This window comes from Ammospiza nelsoni, chromosome 6, assembly GCF_027579445.1.
Source record: "Ammospiza nelsoni isolate bAmmNel1 chromosome 6, bAmmNel1.pri, whole genome shotgun sequence".
In the NCBI taxonomy this organism is placed as follows: Eukaryota; Metazoa; Chordata; class Aves; order Passeriformes; family Passerellidae; genus Ammospiza; species Ammospiza nelsoni.
Window position 1 is genome coordinate 30287863 of NC_080638.1, and position 23935 is coordinate 30311797.

Consider the following 23935-nt stretch of genomic DNA (forward strand, 5'->3'; position numbering starts at 1 on the left):
TTGGCATTTCAAATGCAGGAAAATATTAAAAGACTTGGTGACTTTTTGTTCAAATCTTGCATTATGGTACTCTTCCTTTAAACCTTTTTAAAATGTCATTGTCTGTAATTGGTAACCATGCAAATGTCATACAGAGTAGCATCAGTGGTAGCCTTCCACTACTGAAAATGAAGCTGTGTCAACATGTTTTCGTTGGTCAGTATGTGGAATTTTATTCTACATTAGTCAGTGTTAGATGGGTTCTTTTGGCCACCCATATAAACTGTGTTTAGTGTACAGTTGTACAGGATACAATTTCTTATTGCTTTTGCTTCAGGTGCAATTTGTGTGCTGAATTGAGCCAGCTGCATCCTTTTGTGTCAGCCTGTTAAGTATAGTGGTCAGTGTATGGGAATAGGAAGTTTTTGTAACAAAAATGCAGTATGCATTAATCAAGACATGTTTTTCTTATTGCTTGCTCTGTGCACTCAGTATATGGTTTGATCCATCTGTTTGTCACACTGTTGTTGGTTATGTCAGAACTGGTTAACAGATCTCTTGTGGGGACCAAATCTGCAAAGCCTGGAGAGGTGTGGAAGAATAAGTGTGATTTGGGAAGGACTAAAAGATTGTTGTGGCAGTTCAACAAAAGCCATTCAAATAAGGGAGAAATGGAGAAGTACATACGTTTTGTGTTTTAGCTATTTTACATATAAGCACTGTATTGTGAACACAATATAAGCTGATGAGTGTGTTTTTCATTTTCAGAATCTGCTAGTGTCATTGAGAGTTTATGCTTAAGAGGGGGTAGGGGCAGGAACATCAGTAGTAAAAGGGTTTAACTGTGGTAAGAGAAGGCTATTCTATTGTTTTACCATTTACAGTGAGTACTTCATGCCAGTTTTATGACACTGCAAGGTCTGTTTTACCATACTATTCAGCACTAAAGGGTTGTCAGGCCCACTGCTTTCCTTTGTATTGTTTTGGTGAAAATTGGCCCTTCCTCCAAGGGCAGGGGTGAGTCGGCCAGCGTGGACCTTCAGCTGATGTGCATAGTTACTAAATGCTTACATCTTTTTTTGTCTCTTTCCTAGTCCTAGAGATCGACTTCTCAGAGCTTGTTCTGGAGGAAATCATTGGCATAGGGGGCTTCGGAAAAGTCTATCGAGCTGTATGGATAGGAGATGAGGTTGCTGTCAAGGCAGCTCGCTATGACCCTGATGAGGACATCAGCCAGACCATTGAGAATGTCCGCCAGGAGGCCAAGCTCTTTGCAATGTTAAAGCATCCCAACATCATTGCCCTCAGGGGCGTGTGCTTGAAGGAGCCTAACCTTTGCCTGATCATGGAGTTTGCCCGCGGAGGATCGCTCAATAGGGTGCTGTCTGGTAAAAGGATACCTCCTGACATACTGGTGAACTGGGCAGTGCAGATTGCCAGGGGAATGAACTACCTGCACGAGGAAGCAATTGTTCCCATTATTCACCGTGACCTCAAGTCCAGCAACAGTAAGTGCTACACAGTGAACAGTCAGGGTGCTGGGACATGGTTTTGGGGAAAAAAATCATACAAGGAAAAGAGGGGAGTAGTGTTAATTTAGTGAACCACTGTATCCTCTAATTCAATCCCAGAAGGGTTTATTTTTATGCACTATGGTGCTAGAGATCACAGGAAACACGTGAATGCTTTCAATCTGTAGCTGCAACTTAAATGATCAGATGGAAAAACAACTGTGAATGAACCATGCTTTGCTACTATATTCATATAGTGTCCAGGTTTTATTGACATTTCAACAGACTTCTGTATGTTAGAAAACCTTAGAATAAACTTGAACTTTAAATGTGTATTATTCTTCCTCTTTTTGGAAGAATAAGTGCTTCTTTGTAAGGGTAAATGCTCCTAGGCTTTCGTTATACTTGCTAGATTTTGCTGTATAGATGAGATGCAAGCCTGTTTTCCTTATGGGAGATTTAACTGATCCCAGCAGAATTGGATTTTCTCTTTATCCATCATAGAGCTGGTGTTGACAGAAACATTAACTCATGTGAATAAAATGTCACTCAGGACTTCAGCTGATATTTGTGATGCTTTACATGATACAGCTCACCCATTAGAGAGCAAGGGAAACTTTGGTTGTTAGGATTGTGGAAATCATGGTGATTTCAGCTGCTCTGTAATACAGCTTTACTGTGTGTTGCTTGGGTGCTGTTCTTGTAGTGTGTCTCTTTTCACAAATTTTAACTTCTCAAAGTCAAACACACACATAGAATGTTATTTATGAGTGTGGGAGCAAAGTGCTGCAGTGGTTTAAAGATCATAATTTCGTTTTCCAATGCAGTATGCAGCTGTTTAGCCTTTCTATCTGCTTGTCTGTGTCTAGATGGCAAGAGCAAACACAGACCTGCATGTTGGATGTAGTGGTTTAGATTGGTGTGTTAGTATGAACTCATTGTTATTTATGGCTTGAGTTGATAAGAAGCTCTATGAACTGGTGGCTGGGATGCAGGCATATGTTCCCTTTTGCTTTGAGGGCAGGGACATTAGCAAAGAGGTCTGATAGATGGGAATTTTAATATCTTAAATAGATTCACTAGCATTAACCATTGCAATGCTGTACATTTCCAGTATCTTCCTATGTTTTTGTGGTCTCTTATGTTGTGGCCATGAATTTACTTAGTTGGTTGTGGAAGAGTAAAAAATGTGTTATTAGTTTTTGTTAGTGGAAAAAAAGGGAACTTATAAGAGCATTCTAGCTAGTTTCTACAGTATTGTACTTACAGTAACAAGTTTCCCATTTTGTTAGAGTAAGGCAATCTTAATGTCAATAAAGATTTCCTGATGTCTAAACCCTTCCCTTAAAAATGGCAAATATATGGGCATGGTGATAAATGTTGTAAAATTAAGAAGTTATTTGCTGCATGACTTAATGAATGACTGGCTGCATCTGTGAATGAGAAATAATTTCCTTTCAGTGTTGTGCCTTTCCTCCTTACCTAAGAAACTATTTACTTGCTTATTTTGCTAACAGGCCATTAATATTTCCTTGCTAAGTGCTAGTTGAGGTTTAGAATTATTCAGTTATTAAGATAAGTTATTTCTAAGATAAAAATCTGTCAGCTTCTAGTACTTTACTGTTTTATTTAGACCAGAGACTTCTAGTTGTAAAAGGGAAAAGCTTCAGCAAGAGAACCAGGCCAACCAGAAGGACACCCAGTGCACAGTGTTGCCAGCCAGACAGATAGGGATGCTAGAAAACACGTGGATTGTCAACAGCAAGAGTAAATGGCTCTTGTCACAAAGAATCAGCAGAGTGTAATTGTGCTGCACTGTAAATGGCCAGTGATAAGTTGCTACATGTATCACTATAATTTTCATCATTTGGGAGGACACAAAAGTAAAGAAAGGGGAAGAATGAGTCAGAATGCCTCTGAAAAAATTCAGAGATGCTCTGTGTTTGAAGGGGAAAGATGGAGAATTTACATGGTGGTTGTGACCAAGATAGCATCAGATCTAGCAGAGAAATGATGGGTATTGGAAAATTCTATCCCAGATAAGACTGGAGCAAGCAATATTACAGTTGGGAAACTAAATGAATGTAGGAGCTGGTAGTGGAGGAAAGGACTTAAGATATTTTAAGGAAAAATTATTGGTTTGTTTTTCTCTTTTGAAATTAGATAAGTTAGTAGCCTCGGGTATGGGCTTGACACATTGCAACAGCTGTTTATTAAACAAAATGAAGTTCTTCATTCTGTGCTCTGTGGTTGAAGAGAAATTTAAAATGTATGCTATTTTAAACATTTGAAATACATGTTATTTTCTGAGTGTACCTACAGAGCGAGCATCATAAATATTTGATTATGACAATGGTGGAGCTTTTTTGTGGGGATAGGGATTGTAGGATGAACAACTTTGAGCTGCCTAAGTCATGTATTTCTTGATTATTCTGTCACTGCATAGCTGAAATCCCTTTTCTCTCATATATAATAAGCATCTTAGAAATTTCTCTGCTCTGTTTCCTGTGGAAAGCTTTTTAGTAGTTTTGTAGAGATTACTGGACTGAGTATATTATTGCATCCTGATTAATGTATAGCTTGCATTTTGTCTGTTGCTCTGATGAACTTAGTTTTCTTAATTACCATGTATAATGGAGAGCAGGTTATCTTGTTAGCTCTGTGCTTGTAGAATTACAAGCTTGTAGCATTTCCTTTGCACAAGTTACCACCCACTAGGTGACAGGCAGTGATGTGTCTGTGGTGAGGAAAGAGGTTCTGCTGGCAAGAGCTTGGAAAGGATTCTTGCAGATGCATTTCTTACATGTGCTAAACATCTCCAAGTGCTGTAGAGCTGTCATGGCAGCATCAGCTGTATTGATCTATTGATTGCTACTGCCTACGTTAAGTAATAGATTATGCTTCTTGTACATCTCATCTTGCCTTCAGGCACCAGCTGGGATCCACACAGTGCCTATGAAGCTGCAGGATGAGTTAATTTGGGAGGTAGAGAACAAGATCAGGCAGTGGGAAAGAGTAGAATTGCCTTATTTAAGATCCTTCTTTCTACTAGACTAGAAAAAAATCAGAGAATGCCTTGTTGTCAGATGTCTGCTTAGATTTAGGCAGACACAGAATGCATAAGGACTGTACTTCATGATGAATCTTTTAAGCAGGTCACATTACATCTTGAGCATATCAAGTGGGCACCCTAATGCAAGTCTGAGAAATTACCCCATTATATAAGGATTTGGAGAAAACATATTTTTTGATTTAAACTGTTGTAGCTTGGTGGACTCAGTGTGTACCAAAACAACGCTCAGAATAGTTGTCAGCATTTCTGGTAGTGTAATAAAGAACATAAGGTTTTGATTATTTTGGGAGATAAGTTCACTTTAGTTCATCTGAACTGAACTTCAGATGATTATTTGAAGATTCCAGGAGATGTCTCTTTGTTGAAATACTTCTCATCAAAAAACACTTCAAATGCTATCCATCTTTTTATCCAAAAAGAGATGTTATCCATCTTTTTTGGTGAAAAGAAGGAAATTTTTTCTGTTCTATAGTTTTCTAAATTTTTTTTTGTTGTTTGCATTTTCGTAACTTAACATTTAATGCTAATACATTTAGACTGTAGGAAAAGTGCTTTGTATGTTTAGTACTGTGTTTGTTTGAGGAAGACTTATTGTAAATCTTGGAGGTTCTGAGGGCTGCCTGTTTTATTGTTTTGGGGATGCAATCAGGAAGTGAGTACAGAAAGGTCTCTACAGAATGAATTGTACACCTGTAATTTAGTTTTAGCGATGGTGAAATTATTTTCTTGAGTCTGAGTTCAGCTGGCATTAAGTCTGGTAGACAAGTGTTCCGATGGCATTACCAACTCATATGTCAGTCATATAACTACATGAGAGAAAAAAGGTAATTTATGAAACTATTTGGTTCTGCTGTTTGTGGAGATAAGTATTTTTCTTTTATTTTGGGCATTTAAGGGATTCAAGTTATTCCATACGAAAATTAATCTTACTAATCTGACAGAATCCTCAGTGGCTGCTGCTGCTTCTCTTCATGTGGTGATATTTCCTTCTTTCCTTCTTCAGCTGCACATTGGTGAGCCATTGAGCATATGCTATGGAATCCTTAGTAGGCCTTTCCCAATGTGAAAGCACCTAAATAATCTAAATGCTGAGCTGTAAGGAAAAAAAACCACTAGAAATGCCCACTGACATCAACATGACTGTGCTTAGAATAGCTCTTAAGAGTTTCCCTTTCTTTTATCTCTCATCTGTGATTCAAGTCTTATTTCTGGCCAGAGAAAAGTGCCTGGCACATAATGCTTAGGATCAAAAAGAGACAGTCCTGTTGGTTTTAGTGAAGTATTGTAAATAACAAAGTTGGTCCTGTTTGTCTGTCAGTATTAGATATGCCAGCATTGCTGTAGGAATAAAGCCAATTAACTAATACTATGGAGAGCTAGCAAAAGCATATTTGATTTTTGTTTTTACTGTCTCAGCAAAACATGTTTGTTATTTGCACTACATTGAAAGATTGTGCTGAAGGTGTTCATGCAGTTAGTAAAGTGCTTTTTAAAAGTCACCACAGTTGTGTTCCACAAAGTGGCACAGAAGATTAGCAGCAAAGTGACATTGCCAAGGTCAAAGAAAGAGGAAAGGACAGAGGTCAAAATAAACCCCAACAGTTCTGATTCAGCCAAGTCAGTAGTTTTTCCTTTCAAGTTATTTGTAGTCTTTACCTCTCATACTTTTTGGATCACTAGTGTAAGCTTGTGATGTCCCGAGATTATTCCAAGTTCTAGCTTTCTGAAAGAATTTGAAACTGTGTTATAGCTTTGCTTATTTAATGTAATTAAGCCTTTATGTGTTCATAAAGATGCCAGTAGAGCTGACTTTCCACCTGGTTTATGGATAGTTGTTCCTAGGACTTTAAAATATTCCTTGTTTTTTATTTTAATCCAGTCATAGTTGACACTCTTCTGTTGGTCTTTTCAGAGAAGGAACAGTACTTGTAAGCCTCTTCCTCTGTCTGGCAGAGGTGTAGAGGAGAACTCTTACAAGGTCTGCTGAATGTATGTTGGCAGAGCAGTTTGGAACTCCACGCAGTTATTATTGCTGCTTCTGGTACTCCAGTGTCATTTGCTGACTAACTCTCCAATGTTGTACCTTCTATCAGAATGGATTTCCTTTGTCAGTGCAATTAAAAGACTGAGTAATGCTTCATGTAGAATATTGTGAAGCTATTTTGGTGCTATCTGAATGCTTTGCACTGGGTGAGTAGTTGGTCTGGCCTTAGTTGGATAGTTCCTTGGCCAGTAAGAGGAAAGTGGTAAAAAAGGTGAAGTTTTATGGGGGGACAGGTGGTGTGAAAGCAGCTGGGAGATGATGGTCACTTGTAGTTTAAAAAAAATTCCAAATAGCCATAATTTTTTGCTTGTGGTAATATTATGAGGAGATTGATGCCATTAATACTACACATTTTCACTGAAAAGAATGAAAAAAATTATGTATTATTAGTGCAGAAGATGTAAATTATGCCTGAAAATGTTGCTAATTTTTAAGATGTTAAAATATCAGGAATTCACAGAAGTAGGGTGACAGTTTCTGTGTTGTGCTTTGGTACTTTACTAGATTTTTTTCTTCATTAGCTTTTGTAAATTAGTGCAGCTGTTTTCTTCTGAGAGAGGTTTGACAGATGCTTTCATGTTGCAGTCTTGTTTTCAAGTCTTAGTAGATTTCTGAGAATTCCAAAATTACATACATCTTCTGTAAATAGTTTGTTTTAGTTGAATATAGATTGATATCTTTACTGTTAGGTGCAAGTCAAAAATATGACTCTTTATGAAATGTTTGATGTCCACAAGAACACTTTGGTGTCCTCCTGCTCACAGTAAGTAGTAAAAAGGCAACTTCAGCAATGGAATCTAATACACAAGTATGGAAAGAGTACCTCTTGTTTTTTAGAAATTATTTTGTGTCTATTACATTTGAAACCCTAGCTGATATCCTTTTTATGTAATTGAGCCACTGTGTACATTTTTGCTGGGTTCTCTCTGCTCCTAAGAAAAACTAACTTAGAGTTGTGGTATGAAGCACTTTATTCAAATTGTGCATATGGAAGTGTAGAACAGACCTAAGCATGGTCACGCAGTAGGTGTCTGTAGGCATCCCCTGAATTCACTGTCCGACCATCTGTGACAGAGCTGTGTTCTTCTGAAATTTCTAAGGAGCCAGTTAAGGGTGAGAAGAGCCTTGTGGTATCTCTGGGAAGCTAGAATAATTCCTTGATCTCCGCTTTTTTGTTTTGGGTGTTTCTTCCACATCAATAAACTTAATTTTAATTTTGACTGACTTCTGTCAGCAGCTTCACTTTTGCTGTTTTATCAAACAATTCCATTCAGAATTTCAACATACCTGAAGCAAACTTGTTCTTGAAGCATCAGACTTAAAACACAGTCTTGCTCTTTGAAGTGATGATTCATCACCCAAGATGATTCTTTAATTTTAAGTTACATCCCATCTTGATGACTGCATGCATTTCCTTATGACAGGACAAGGGAAACCTTAAGTTGTTTGAAAGAATATAGGGCATAGCACATGGTTATAAGTAGCTGCTTTTTTGTATGTGTTTGCTTTCTGATTCTAGAATAGTTTGTTGGTCAACTTTGATTGCCAAAAGGTTTCCAAAGTTGACTGCTAGTTGGAGTGTCTGCTAATTGCTTGTTAATTGTCCCACTGCTAATGGAAAGTCTTCCTCAGACCTGAGCTTTTTGCAGATATGAAAAAGAAATAGTGTGAAAAATGCCAATTACTTGTTCTTAAAATTTTTAAAAGTTTAATAGTAATAAAATGGTTAAAAATAGCAACACAATTAGAGTAATAACAATTTGGACAAATTGAATTAAGACAATATGAGACAATACAGACAAAGAGTTACGGATGTCCGGGTACCTTTTCTGGGCATCACGAGCCCAAAAAAGGACCCCTGCTAACAAAGGATTAACCCTTAAGAACAATAGCCCATTGCATGTTCATACACTTCATACATGATGCATAAATTCCATTCAAACAGAGGATTCTGTCTGGTCAGTGTCAACTTCTTCCTTCTAATCCTAACAGCGCCTCCAAGGCGGGAAGAAGTTTGTTTCTTCTGATAAGAAGGCAATAAATTCCCTTTCTCTGAAAGATTAAGTGTCCTGTGGCTGCTATCTCACTGCAAGCCCTTTCTGTTAAACAAAGCATCTTACATAGCATAGTTTCTATTTTAACAATTTTTATAACCTAAAACTATATTTAACACAGTACTTAAGAGAATTAATACAGCATTACTTTCTAACACAACACATATAATATTCATTTTAATATTTGCAAAAAACCAATAATAAAATACATGCATTTTTCACAAATAGTAACAGAAACTCATGCACTGAGAAAACAAACTATTCCAAAGCATAACAATTCAGAATTGTGTTGTTTAGTTTCATCACTGTTTCTTAAGTTCAGAAAGAAGAGCTCTTGCCCACAGAACGGTAAATTGTTGCGTCCCAGTCTGTAGAATAGTCATTGTGGTGGTAATGGCAGCTTGGTGCAGCATCACTTTGGGTCCTCTTGGGAAGGAAGTAGCCAGAGGACACACAGCCTTGCTATGAAGTATTTGTATTACTGCCACACACAGCCCTTCCATGAAGCTTTCTAGAGGTGTTGTTGTATTGCTCACACGTTTATTATAACACCATTTTTTATTAAAAACAAAAATACCCTCCCAAAAAAGAAAGCATTATCTTGTGCACATATGGATTTCAAATTGTCTCTGAAATTCTGTATGTGTTTTGAATGCTGCATGTCTTACGTCTGGGATAATTTTACAGCTACAAGCCAAGCTCCCAGTTTTCTGTACATCCATCTCTGATGCGTTGTGAAACAGGCTCCTAGATTTTGGTTTGGCCATTGAGAAATATTGGGATCTCCTGTTTGTATTACAGGTGGAAAAATCTAAAATGCAAACATGGCTTCCTCCTTGCCTATGTATAGACTAATTATTAAGATGTATAGCAGATGATAGTCAGTGTGCCAGCAGCTCCACTTACTCGTAACAGGTCAATAATTTTACCACTAAGATTTTACTGCAAAAATTTCTGTGCTTAAATTGGAGATTCCTGGGAGGTTCCTGGTATACTAAAAAGAAATGCTACTATGAATAATTGCTGTAAGGATGGTACATATAAGAGTGGTGGGATGTATGTGGACCAGACCGTGTGGTCCACCTATCACAAAAGCATTGCATTTCCTGTTGTTTCTCCTTTATGAGTATGGGCCTATGGAAATTTGACTTTGCATTGTTCAAGGATCCTGAGAATAAGAAAAATACGATAACTTTGATTAATAGAACTTGATATGCCCAATTCTGTTTGTTGAAGTGTTGTCAGTCTTGCCCTAGGTTTATTGATTAGCTTTTTATTTGTTTATGTAATCAGTCACATAATGTGTGGTTTTGATATAATTATGGTTCTCTGGTAACCACAGAATATTCCTAATACTTCATCAAGTTATTGTTATTGTAGTTAGAATCTTTAATCACAGGGTAAGCTGGGTCAAAAAACATCTATCAGAAGTGTAGCATATCTAAAAGTCAAGAGCTTTTTGATAGCTCTATTGAAAGTCTTGTGTGGACTTTCATGTACAATAGTGCAGGAATCCACTCTTTCTCAGCAGCTGACAACTTGTTTTGCTTACTTTAAGGTCAAACTCGGCAGCATCCAAGAAACTCTTGAGTTTTACTGTTGTCATATGTAGCTTGGTGTTGATTTTGCATCTAAATGCCTTTTAACATTTGTTCTGATGAATGAAAATACACCTCTCTACCTTTTTAAGAAATATTTTAGGTTGAATCTGATTTTAAAAACCCCATAAAACACCCCAGCTTATGGTGTGGATTGTGCTGCTGCTACCTGTGAAGTTTTGTCTTTCTTACCTTCTAGATTTTGGAGTACCAGCTTATTCCATTAATGAGTTGGTGTTTGTTTTACTTACTGTTTCATAAAGATGTCTTAATTGAAACTAAAACAAAACAGTTTGGGCTACCTTTTCCATCATGAATTTCATGTTTATATTTGCCTGGAAACAACTCCCACTGAACCAGCATATTATATCTCTTTTCAGATAGTCTCTTGAGTGATGAATGATGAATACCATTCATGTGATTTTACTCTTTCCTTTCCTTTTTTTGTTATTGCATAATACAGTTCTTGAAGTGTTGCAGGCTTTCAAAGTGATACAATTTAGCAATGCCCTGTGTTGAGTACAGATGTAATTATATTTTTTCCTTGGAGCATTTAACTGATTATGAAGAGTACAATAATCCGTGCCTGAGCTAGAGGTTGTTGCAATGTCAGCAGTATGGTAGGATTTAGTCTGAAACCAGAACTGAACAGCTCTTTTTTCCCCAGAAACTCACCTGAGCATTCAGAGTGTTTTGTAGAGATCACTAAAGCGATAAGACTTTTTACAGCCTGGCTAGGTGAAAGGATCGATTCTAAATATATCGGGGCTTTGGAGGCCTTTCCTCTCCCCTCCCCCATTATGCATTAGCTCTTTACTGTACTGCATGGCTTAAAATCCAAGAACTGCTGTGCTGTCACATCCATCACCTCCTCTAGGTTGATAGAAGACGACAGTCATGCAGCTTTATGGATTTGCTGAACCCTGACTCGTACCCAGTAATTAAGGAGGTATTGGTTCCAAGGTGTACATATATTTTTTAATGTACTGTTGCTGAATCGTTAGTAATAAGAGAGAAAATATTTTCTTATTACTAGAGGCAATATGTGTGGGTTTTGGTTTTGCTTCTAAGATGTGAAATTTTGAGTGGGTCTTAAATTCTGTCCTCTCTAGCATCTCATGCAACACTTAGCCTTCTGTACCTCAAACAGATATCAGAATAAAGATGCAGTCCTGCTGAAATGAATGGCAGAGTACCCAACAGAAGGTATGTAAAGGCTACATGCAGAAAGCCCGGACTTATTCCATGTGCAGATCTGTTAATCACTTTAAGTACTCTGAATGCAGGATCAAGAGCAGATTGCTCATTATCTGGATACTTGTGAAGCAAAGCTGTGCAGGCTGACTGCGGAAGGTAGAGCTAAAATTGCAAACTAGATTTTGGCAAACTGCTACAATATGAGGTCTCATTTTGGAGCGAATTTTTGAAATCCTTTCCCAAATGCTTAGCTCTGTCCTCAAGACAGAATGCCAGTGTACTGCCAAAAGGACTTAATAATTAAAAAAAAAGGATTGCCTGGCAACATCAGTCCCTTGTTCCCTTTGCAATAGCACTGCTTTTTTGACTTGTTAGGCTAACTGCAGACTTGATAGCTATCCCCTGTCTCTCTGAGACAATGCAGCAGCATGAAGGCTATTAAGGCTATCTTTTTATCTGACATCCAGGTTTTACCACCTCCAGCATCTGAGCTGACACGTATCTTGGGAAGTTTTGCTTATTTATAGGAGGGGAAAATAGGATTGGAACAATCAGAGTAAGTTCAGTGGAACAGTCTTCTATTCAAGAATATTTTTGTTTAATTTATGAATACTTGTCTTCTTGAAATAAGGACTGTTCAAAAGCTAGAGGAAAATGCTCAATACTTGTATTACTATAATACCTTACATATAAAAACACTGAAGACTTCAGACTGCATTGCATTTCTTCAGAGTACAGTGGAACTTAAAATTCTTTTTTCAGATAAAAGCAAGTAGAAAAGGTAGTAATCGTCCCATGCAAGAAGCAAAATATGCTTATCTGATTTTTCTGACTTAGTCTTAATTTAAAAGTATTAATCTACATTTGCATGAATTTCACAGCCTTGCAGTAGTTGAAAGTATTTGGTCTGGAAATAGATCTAGAAGACAGTTAAAGGGATTTGTACAAAGTGCAAATTATGCCTATATTGTGGAGAGATGAGTGAATAAAATTCTGTAGGCTGAAATTGCGTGTCCCAGTTGTGAAATTCCAGGGTCTATGTGTGTCAGTGAAGAAATTAAAATTAAATAAACCTCCTTCAGAGCTCTTCTTGCTTGCATAAGTATTCTGTGGTCTGAAAAACATCCCTTAGAAAACATACGTGGCTGAGTGAAAAGATTCTTTGTTCAAAACCAAGTTTCCTGTAACAGCTTGGCTCAGTTTTGGACATATTCTTCCGTGGGTGGGTGGTAGAGTCTGGATCCTGTGATATTACTCAGTCTTTTATCTGCTCTGGCAAACCTTTGACTTCAGGAAGCCTTTAGCTTTCTTGGGAGATTTGTGTTAAGCAATTTTTGGACAAATTTGGATTTGTTTGGAAATGAAAATATTTTCTGTTTCCTTCAACTCTTGCACTTGAGACTTCTCCTGTATTGGCAGCAGAGAGAGGTTTTAATGGTAGTACCTCCCTGGATTCCTCTTAAATCATACCACAGAAATGGCTTGCATTATTTAGAACTGAAACCCTGCTCATGTTTTGCATTTAAGGATCTTGGAGTGAAACAGCATTGGTTTTCATAAAGGTTTTACTTTGTTCTTTCATTCAAGTTCCTGTACCTGGGATTTGATGGACTCAGTCTGATCTGATCTATCTCTTTTCAGTACCTGAATTATTTCAATGGAGGAAGTAAATGGGCTGATGCTTATTTACCATCTGACCACTTTTGGTAGTTTGCATTTAGGTATTTTCCATTTTGGTCAGTAAAGCCACAGTAGGCTGTTCTGTTTTCAAAATGAAGGAAGAAATAAAATGTGTCCAGTATTCCCACCCACAATGGTACTCCAGGCAGTGGTCTTTCACATTCCAGCTACAACAAGGTAACATTACTTCCCTTCTTTACAGCTGGTCTTAGTGATGTTTGAAATAGTGATTGTACAGTAGCAGATGAGCAAAAGCCTGTGGGAAAACAAATCCAGTACTAGGCTGTTGTGTCCATTGGTGCTTCAGTTGCACTGGAATGATCTGTAGAAACACCCAACTGTCAAAAAGATGTGGTATTATTCTGGTAGACAAAAGTCAGGTGAAATAATGCCATTTTGGGCGAGTTTGACTTCCCTTGCCATTTTTCAGCCTTTCAGGTCATAACTAGTGGTCTTTTTAGCTATCTTCAATCTTAACAAAATGAAAGTAGATATGCTGAAGCATTGGAAGTGTAGCAGTAACCTTGTTTGGAGTCCAAATAAAAAGAGAGACCAGGGAAGAAACTTCACCACATCCAGCTAGGTAATGATTTAAATATTAGAATTGAATGTTTCTACAGCAAGTGAAATAACAATGGCATTTTTTTGTATTTACAGTCCTTTCTCTGTTGTCACTCCCACCCATTGCTCTTGCTGCCATCTAGCTCTTGGCCTATGTCAGCAGCTGATGTGGCCTTAAGGGGACAAAAACACTACACAAAGTAATGGGTTGTCACTCCTGGGAATGGGTGTGAGTGGGATACATTTACAGGCTGAGTGCTTTTGCTGGAGATTTTCCTCTTGTTTTAATGTGACCGCTTTCTGCATTTGTAGAATGTTGGGGGGCAAAACACTTGACCCACAGTAGTGTTAATGTTGGTGGAGACTGAACTGGAACTACTCAAGTGCACTGACACTTACAGGTGTTGGGTATTGCCAGCACCTTTAAGGGTTTCAAGCCTTCTCAGCTCTCCATCCTCCAGGTGCTGTGTCTGGTAGCCAGCAGTCAGGGCCTCACCTGGGACATCCACCACCTGCTTTGTCTCCAGGTGCAGGAGGTCCCTTTAAGTTCAGCCTTGCTTGGAGTTCCTTTATAGTCAGTTTTTCTTATATTGGTGGCAAAAGAGCTTCTGAAACTTTGTTCTCCCAACTTGTTTCAAAGCATTGATAGCCACCCTGACCTCCTAGAAACACTATTGAATGGTACAGGTCTCTATGAAAAATTGATAAAACTTTAAAATATTACTGTAGAATACATAAGTTAATATTGCTTTATCACTAGGTGGTGATTTTTTTCATGGTCTGCCTGTTGTATTTCAATAAAAGAGTAGTAGTTACACTGGCACTAAAATCTGACTATATTGTCTCTGCTGGGGAGAAGTTTATGGAAGTTAAGTATGAAGCCAGCAATCATCCATCAAGTTAGAATTATACCCTGGTGTACCACAGATAACAAATCCAGCTCTTTTGCCCCACAGGTTTCCTTGTCTTCTAACCTTCTTCCTTACAGATTTCTTTCTGTATGCTTTCAGTTTTCATTATACTCAGTCCTGCTCTTATTTCTTTATCTATTTCTCCTTCACCTAATTATTGTGACCATTTCCATCAGGACTGACATTCATTAGCTAATAGCTTTCTATTCTTGTGCTCCAGGTTTACTGAGTAGCATCATGCAGAGATAATTGACTTGGTGTGAGCTGAACCATACAAGAGACTGTCTTAGATTTTTTTGCAATTTTTTCACATTTCTTAATACACACACACATTCTCTGGACTGAGAAATGGAGTATGAAGTTGTTGATATAGCTGTTTGTCATGAAGTACAGGGGCAATGGGCAGTTTGGTGGTAAACTCTTGTGGTGGTATTGCAGGGTAATCCTGATTTCCTTGGTATTGTTATTACCAACTTTTGCCTTTTAAGTCAGGAACTTCTTTATTTTCTTGGTGTACTGTGTGCCAAATAAACCAGGAGCAGCCTGACAGCAGCCTAGTTGAAAAAGCTGAAGCCAGCTTTGGTATGCCTGGCTGTTCATACTATTTCATGCAGTAGAGCAGCAGCCCTTTTCTTCTACTTTGATAAATAAAAGTGGGATATTTTTGCTGTGGAAGATAATAGTGTAGTAGTTCCTTCCTGAATGTTGTTCTACTTCTGAAGTGATGAGTCAGCTTGTAACACAAGCAAAGCAAAGGAGTATTCTGTTCAGCACTAAACTGTGCAGATTAACCTAATCCTTTCTCTAGGCTCAGAAACCAGAAAAAGGCATTTATGACCATATTTTTCTGCCTTGACACTTAACATTGACAGTTGAGGAGCCATTTTCTACCAGTTCTTTGCTGTTGCTATCAACTGGATCAGAATATGTTTAGGTGTTTATTTTTCCTTACTAGCTGTTCCCTATTTGGCCCACTGGACAGGAAGAATGTCCGAACTGTTCAAAAGTGTATCTGGAAACTAAAACAACCATTCCAAGAGAAACAAGGAAAAACCTTATAATGTTAACACCTTCCAGGGGGAGTATCTGTTTGTGAAAGATTATAATACATTTTCTTGTTTTTCTGGTGTAATGTGAGCAGAACAGAGAATTAAAACAGCAGCTGTTAATTTCATTGCCAGACTTTTCTTCTTAATTTACCTTGTGAAAAATTTCCCTTGGTGAAAGCAATATACCTCTTTGAACTATCTTTTTTTGTGCATCCAGGAGGTAGTATAGTGTTGGATTAAAAATAGGAGGTATATGACTGAGGTTTTGTAGTGACTGACTTGAAACCTCAGTAAAAGATTCATTATATTTGTTTAAGTGATCAGATTGAAAAATTTACTGCAGATGGTTTTTCTGTGTAGGATAGAGGAGCGTGTGTAGAAGGAGAGAAGATGGGTTTAAGAAGAAGAAAATTAAAGGAAAGGGATACAAATGTATATGTTCTGGCAGAAGGAAAGAGATTCAGACTTAGAGCTTCTAGCATAATTGAAAAGAGGAAAAGCATTGTAATACAAATAAGCTGTGTTAAGCAGAAAGAAGAGTATATCAACAATGCAGTTATTTGCATTGCAGCACTAGAGCAAAGTTGAAAATATTCCCAAAACAAAATTTGCTCAGCAGTTTTAAAGTTCCTAATGCAGTGGCTAAGAAGTAGAAGTGATTTGTATTATATGGGGTTTACCCAGTCTCTTCAGGTGTTTTAAAACATAGATACAAGTAGATCAAAGGATATATAGCTTTATGCCCCTCAATGGTTATACATCTTTATCCCCCTATCTTTATTTTGTTTTGGTGTATCTGCTCTTAAGTCTTTCTAGTAGATACATGAGAAGTGAAAACACAGCTGTATAATATCTGGAGTGAAATCTCACTTGCATTAAGGCTTTGAGTGTTTCTCAGTGATGTTCACCATTGACTTTTCAACTGATTCAGTGATTATTAAGGTGAATGGTGCAAGATGCAATGAGAGATGACCTTCAGCTGGCTTTGTGGACAAAAGGATAGTTTTACTTAAGACTTATATTACAGTAGTACCAGTTTGGCTTTACATTAGCTGTCATACTAATAGAACAATATATTTCTGACTAGTTAACTTTGTACATGTTTAGACCACTGAGATAATCTTGGAATGATAAGTAAATTGGTTTTCACCAGATGTCTCTCTAACATCTTGTGTGTAGGGGAACTTCTGTAATTGAAATAGCTTGTTTATATCAGACCTGAGAGATTTATGTGGCTTGAGTAAGCACTTAGGACAGATGTGCCTCTTGTCATTACAGGCTCCTGTGGAGGGTAATTCAGACATGTATATTAGATATTTGCTTGGAATCCCCTTCTGTAGAGGCTTTGTCTTGTCTCTGACTGTTTGGAGCCTGGGAAGACTGCCTTCTGAGATGCTGTGAGTTGGTTTCATGTAAGCCAGTTTTCACTGTAATGATGCACAGCTACAGAGGGGAGAGAACAGGAAGGAGAAGACATTCACCTTTTGAACATGTGAGGCTGTGGTAGGTGTGCATCTGTTGCAAGCATGCAAGACAGAATTTCATCTCTCTAGAAATGTTTATTATTTGCCTCCAGGGCAACCCTTTTGTAGTTTTAGCTGCTGATTTATGGCAGAACTGTAACTTGGCTGGCATTTAAACTGTTAATTTTTGTAACTTCAGTTTGTATTCCTTCAGAACTCATTTGATCATTTGGGCCTCTGTTTTGCCACTTAGAACTAGTGGCTTTAACATAGTGTTACTGTGCACGATGTTCCTTAATAACAAAATTTTGAAGCTGCAGGTGTCAGTATTTTCACTGCAGTGATTTCTCCTTCTGAACGACATGTATCTCCATAGTGACTTGTGATGATGAAACAGAACTGAAGATCCTGCAGTAGGAACTACCTGAAGGCTGAAGGATATGATGGCATTTTAGAAATCTTAATCAAGTTGGTTTTGTATTGTTTTGAATACTAAGGCAGATGTTTTTTGTCTTTCTAGTAAAGCATAATAATTTGGAATTTGGTGGAACAGGAAGAAGAGCTGACTCAGTGTCAGATAACATTGTGTCAGTTGTACTTCGTGGATCTGTTCCTGTGATGTTTGTTTTCAGTACTACAAATCTTTGTTTAAGCAACAAAAGTATCTAAGTTGGCCCTGGCTCTAGAAAAGTAACTCTCATTCTTCTTGAAGCCACTAATATCCAGCTGTGGCTCATGAAACAGAACCAAAACCCATGAGATCTGTTATCACTAGGATAACAGATCACTGGGTGCTTCCACAGGATTAATGACTTTCTGTAAGACTGACGTTGGAATGTGTGGAAAATCTGCTAGCTATTACATAGAGAATGTATATTCTGTAGCTAATGTACATACAGAATGGTGCTAATAGTGGTGAAGGTAAATTGGCTTCACCTGACCTCAAGAAGTTGGTTTCCATCACTTCCAACTCTGCTAGAAAAGCTGCTAGCCCAAATTACAGACAAGCATAACAGGATTCTGAGTACATAATACTTCCACTTCCATACTAAGTAAGAAACCATCTTTAAATGGTACCAGAATTGACAGTTAACACCTCATCATTCTTTGTAGGGATGAAACTGGCATGCCATGCAGTGTTGCCTTTCCCCTTTGTTACTGCAACTTGTTTTGGCTAAAGCAGAAGCCAAAGTACCACATAGATGGAAACCTCTATCAAAAAGTACTGAAAAATATAATGATGACAAATTAGAAAATTTTTCACAAGGGTCTGATAGGAAAATAACTTGACGTTTCTTGTAAGGCACCAAAGATGTTCTTGAAGAATATGGAGGAAGCTCAGTAAACATTTCAGTTTCAAAGAAAAAGGACTATCTCTTCATAACCTAGATAAGAGGAGGCTCAGTATTCAATTCTAACTTTCTGTCTCAACGTTCTAACTTGTCTTTCAGCACTTGCAGTCTGCCTGGCTCTCAAGGAGTCAGAGGCTGGTTCTCTCAAGGCTGGTTCTCAGTGGGGTCAGATCAAGGGTCAGTAATGACTCTTGAAAGTCCATGTGGTAATAAAGTTCTTGGTACACTCTTAGTGGTTGAAATGACACAGCTAAATCGTATGTATCTATATCTGCATGACTGCCTGATCTCAGGAAGGCTTTGTGAAGAGATACTAAGGCAAATTTGGTCATATTCATTCTACACTGGGACACATGGAGATATTGAAGAGCTATCTTGCTGAACAGGATTTTTGTGAGCTGTAATTAACTTCTCATTGTCAAATGCTTATTTTCCTGAGGACAAGTTCCAAGTCTTTCATGACTGTATGAAAACATATGTGAGCACTAATGGATTATTACTCCTATAAGAAACACACATGCATGGTGCACTTCACCGAAGGTTGTTAACCATTTTAATGGTACTTTAGGCCACCATGCTTTCCTTTGTTCTTGCGCAGTAAGCAAAGAACATGGTGATTTCCTATATTAAGTTGTTTTGCTGCAGCATTTGGATGGTGCAAGCTGTATGAATGTGCTTGTAATACCTGATTTCCTTCCCCAGTCCCCCTAGTAGACTGCTGGTCGGCTCCTACCATGCTACTTAAGATCAGCTTTTAGCCTGTGCCACAGAGGAAAAAGAGGAGCAGTGGTACATAGCAGACCTTCATTTACAATTTGGCTGGCTCTATGCCTGCACACAGGAAGAGATTTCTTGCCATGGGCCTTGCTGAAAGAGGGAAAGGCTGATCTCTGATACACGTTCTTCGTGTTCCTGCTGGTTTGGATCTCGTTCTTCCCTTGCAGACTGGGTCCAGGGTCTTTGCTGCCAGTCTCTCTCTTGAAGGCTGGGAATGTGGAAGATTTTCTATTAAATTTTCTACCTATTTTAAACCTCTGCATTACTTGCAGATGTTTAAAATCAGTAGACAAGATTGAGATTTACTTCCTTGGTGTATTAGCTGTATTTTGATGTAAGTGGTCTATATCTGCGCCTGAACTTGTTTTGGTAGTGTAGTAGGTTGATGCTTGCTGGATTCCAGGCATCCACCAAAGCCCCTCTGTCACTCCCTCTGCAACTGCACAGCGGAGAGAAAATATAACAAAGGGTTCATGAGTTGTGATAAGAACCAGGAGAGATCACTCATCAAATACCATTATGGGAAAAACAAACTCAAATTAGAAATATGAATTGAATTTCTTAGTAAAAAAACTCAGAGCTGGATAATGAGAAGTGAAAGAACACCTTAAAAAAACCCAAAAACTTCCCTCCTTCCCAGCTGTATTTCCTCTCCCCATCAGCAAAAGGAAACAGGGAATGGGGGTTATGCCCAATTCATCACACATTGTTCCTGCTGGTGCTCAGTGGGAGGAGTCCTCCTACTGCTCTGGTGTGGGGTCCCTCCCACAGGAAATAGACTCATGCTGGAGAAGTCCATGGAGGCAACAACTCCACAAACTGCTGCAACATGGGTTACTCTTTCTGCACTCTTCCCTCACAGGGTACAGTCCTTCAGGCACAGCCTGCTCCAACATGGGTCCTCCATGCAGTCACAAATCTTGGCAGGAAACCTTTCCCCAGATCTGCAGATCCCTGCCAGGCGCCTGTTCCAGTATGAGCCCCCACAGGGTCACAGCCTCCTCAGGCATCCGCCTGCTCTGGCGTGGGTCTCCTCCATGTGGTACAGGTGGATCTCCACATCCATGTGGTCCTCCATGGACTGCAGAGAAAGCTTAGCTCTGGTGTCTAGAGCTAGAACATGGCTCTAGACACCAGAGCCTCCCCTTCCTTCTGCACTGACATTGGTGTCTCTAGATTTGTTCTTCTCACGTATTCTCTCTCCACTTTTCTCTTGATGCAATTACACCTGCCCAATAACTAACTTTTTATTCTTTTTCTGAATTCTTTATCTTGTCACAAAGGTGTTACCATCACTTCCAGTTGGCTCACCCTTGGCTAGTGGCACATCCATCTTGGAGTCACCAGGGATTGGCTGTGCTGGACATGGGGAAAGCTTCTAGCATCTTCCACCCATCCCACTACTAAAACCTGGCCATGCAAACTCAATGCAGTTATGCCAGATGTTAATCATCTGTCCACTGTTATCTCAGTCCTGAGCAATCAAATCTGTTAAATTAGGAAAGTACATTAATTCTGTAACTGTAGAGAGCATGTTGCTTGTTTGTGTTTCATGTATCTTGTTTGTTTTGTCATTTACTAATACAAGTGCAGAAGAGGACTTGCACTGAGAGTATTAAACAAGGAGTAAGAACTGATTGTGGGTAAAATTCAGAAGTAAATGAGACCATGTTGATTAGCATAAGCAAAATGCATATGCAGTGTCCTAGCAACCTCCTGTGTGTTCTCCATAAAGGTCTTTTTTTTTTATAAGGAGGAGACTGAAACAAATTAAAATTTCACCTATTTACAAGTTCTTTATTGAAATTCAGGCAAAAACAAGAGGGAAGAGTCAAGGCTTTTGGTTTGAAAGTCTGACAGATGGGTGAGGGAGACTTCTGGCAAGTGAGCCTTTTGATACTGAATAATACAATAAAGAGAACTGAAACAAATGCCATTCTTAAAATTAATTTTTAAAAATTTGGACTTCAAGATTACTATTCCAAGCAGTTATTACAAGGAAATAGAAAAGGAGCCAAGGATGTAACTAAAGAATCAGACTTGCAATAAATCTGTCTCTTTTGTTGTCCTTCTCTGTGGTCTTTTGTCATGGTAATTTTTCTTGCTACCCTGCCTCTGACAAAAGAACAAGTTCTGGATACAAAAGAACTATGCAAGTACTGATTATTTTGTTAGAACTTAATACAAATCAAGGTAATTAGATTTAAATAACCTCTTACCAGGAAGGTATGTACAAAGTATGTATCAGTTCTGATATATGGTGCTCTGTCCTGCTGTTGACCTCATTCAGACAGAATATGATCTGTGAACAATAAATTTGTTTGTTCATCATGGTGATTATGGAGGGAAGCAAAAAAATCCCCAAACCCCCTAAACCCGTACTTTCTTGTCTCAGAGTTTAACTTTACAACATCACTGTACATCTCTAAATTACTGCATTTAAATTTCAAATTACATTTTGTTATTCTGCCAGTTCTTTAGGCAGAATGGGTACAAGCTAGAAAAAGAAACACTATGTACATTCTAGGAAGCTTTTCACTTTGCAGTCAATGAGTGACTTGCTAGCAATTTCTTTTAGCACTTCTTCATCTACTAGAAAGAAGTAAAAAAGTTAGACTTAATTTGAAGAAGAAGCCCAAAGGAAGGCACCTTCTCTACCTTGGTTTCTTGTGGTGGTTCTGTTGTGCACTGAAGTATTGCTCTAAAGATGCATATGGTTTTGCCACCATGAAGAGAACAGTAACTCTAGGCCTCCGTCTCTTCTCTGTGATTAGGAAAAAGGAGCATTCGGTCATGTCAGAAATCTTGCAAAAGAAGGAAGAACCAGGAGCTTAACTGCAGGTCTAATTTCTTTACACCTTGAGTTGTCCCACAAAAATCTTTGAAGTAGTATTTTGTGAATTCTATTATTGAAATAAAAGCAGTATTTTAACATTTTAAATGTGTGTTACTTATAATGTAGAAGGGTTCAGATAACACTTTTGGGTTTTATTTGGTGGCAATCCCCATTTTAATTATTGGAAGGAATGATTCTGCCTTCCCCAAAAAAAGAAAGCTGTAGTAGCTTGAGGCTGACACTTGAGTCTTTTCATGATTGATTGATTATGGAGGTTATGGGGTTTCTTTTGTTTGGTTGGGATTTTTTTGGTTGGGTTTTTTTGCAATTAATGCATCCATAGAAAAAGAAAAAAAAAATCCTCATATTTTCTAGGAACCTCTGTCTATAGTGTCTGTAATGACATGAAAAACAAAGTAGCTGTGTAATGATGGTGTGTAACTGGCTTGGTGATTTTTGATGTGAAGTATTTGGAATAATACCAATACAAATATTTCTTTCTTTGGTGCTTTACAAAGTGGCTTAAGAACATTTCAGGGCCTTATGGTTCCATTAGTTATAGAAGTTTAGTGCCCTCATATTCTGTTGCTTTATGTTGCATTGCTGGAGTGGCTCGTGTGGTCACTTTGCACTAAGATAAAGAAAGAGGATAATGAGATGCTGCTAAAGTAGGGTGGGTACTTGTGGGCTCTGGCTTAAACTCAGTGGTGTAACAGTACAACTTTCCAGCTCCAGAGGAATGTGTCTTCTATCACAGCATTCTTGAGTTCTGCCTCAAGGTGTTTTTAAAGTTCTTGTCTGTGGACTCCTTTGCCAGAGAAAGGGCAGAAAAAAGTTGTTTAATAATGATGGGGGAGGGAGTCTGTGGGGGTCTACATGTCTTCTAGAATTGGGCATGCTATTGCTGATCAAAATAAATTTATTCAATAGTAACTTAAAAGATTATGCATAGACTTTCTACTCCTAACACATTTACATGAAGGGTATATCCAGCCTATGTGTGTGTATCTGGATTTACAAAAAAAAGTCCTCTAAGCAGTTCAAGAAAATGATGCTATTACTGGCTTGCTGAGAGAGGATTAATTAGGAAATGTCTTCCCTTATCTGGATTTCTAGAAGCTACAGTGGTTCACTTCCTCTTAGCAGAGCATTATACAGAATGACACTAGGCATTATATTAAATAATTATGTTATTACATATTTCTTCTCTGGGACTTAGCACTTTGGTAAAATTTGAAGTTATTTGCTAGAGAACTGTTCAGTTGTCAGATGAAGGAATCAGCCTGATTATAACCCACAATAGGTATGGATGGTATGTTTGAGTAACAAAAAGCCAGGGAAAATCTTGAAATTTGGGGGATCTCCAGGAAAATATTTTTTTGCATAAATACTAGCTTTACTCTGCATACGTTTTATTCCCAACCCCCCCTCTTTTCTCCAGTACTGATACTCGAAAAGGTGGAAAATGGAGATCTGAGCAACAAGATGTTGAAGATCACGGATTTCGGCCTGGCCAGGGAATGGCATAAAACTACCAAAATGAGCGCAGCTGGGACATATGCCTGGATGGCTCCTGAGGTCATCCGCTCTTCCATGTTCTCCAAAGGCAGCGATGTTTGGAGGTATTGATTTGGCATTAAGTGATTGGATACTAAAGAGTAACTGGACCTGCCAGGAAGTCTCTTTTATGTGTAAGAATGAGTAATGGTGAACCAAATATTAAAACTCAGGTCTTAAGAAAACTTTATCCACCAGCTTTCCATCTGTCAGACTTATCTCAGACTTATTGTTACTGTAGAAAATAAGTGGTGGACCAGCTACTGCATGCCTCTAAATTTCTGTTGTTCTAT

General features: G+C 38.3%; 1 protein-coding gene across 1 annotated transcript in view; it reads left to right on the top strand.

Annotated features, from left to right (window-relative positions):
• MAP3K9 (mitogen-activated protein kinase kinase kinase 9) overlaps positions 1-23935 on the top strand; it is a 48393-nt gene that overhangs the window by 4157 nt on the left and 20301 nt on the right. The window contains exons 2-3 of the mRNA XM_059474629.1: positions 1074-1487; positions 23527-23707. Of these exons, the coding sequence (XP_059330612.1) occupies positions 1074-1487; positions 23527-23707 (595 nt within the window). The remainder of the gene's footprint in view (positions 1-1073; positions 1488-23526; positions 23708-23935) is intronic.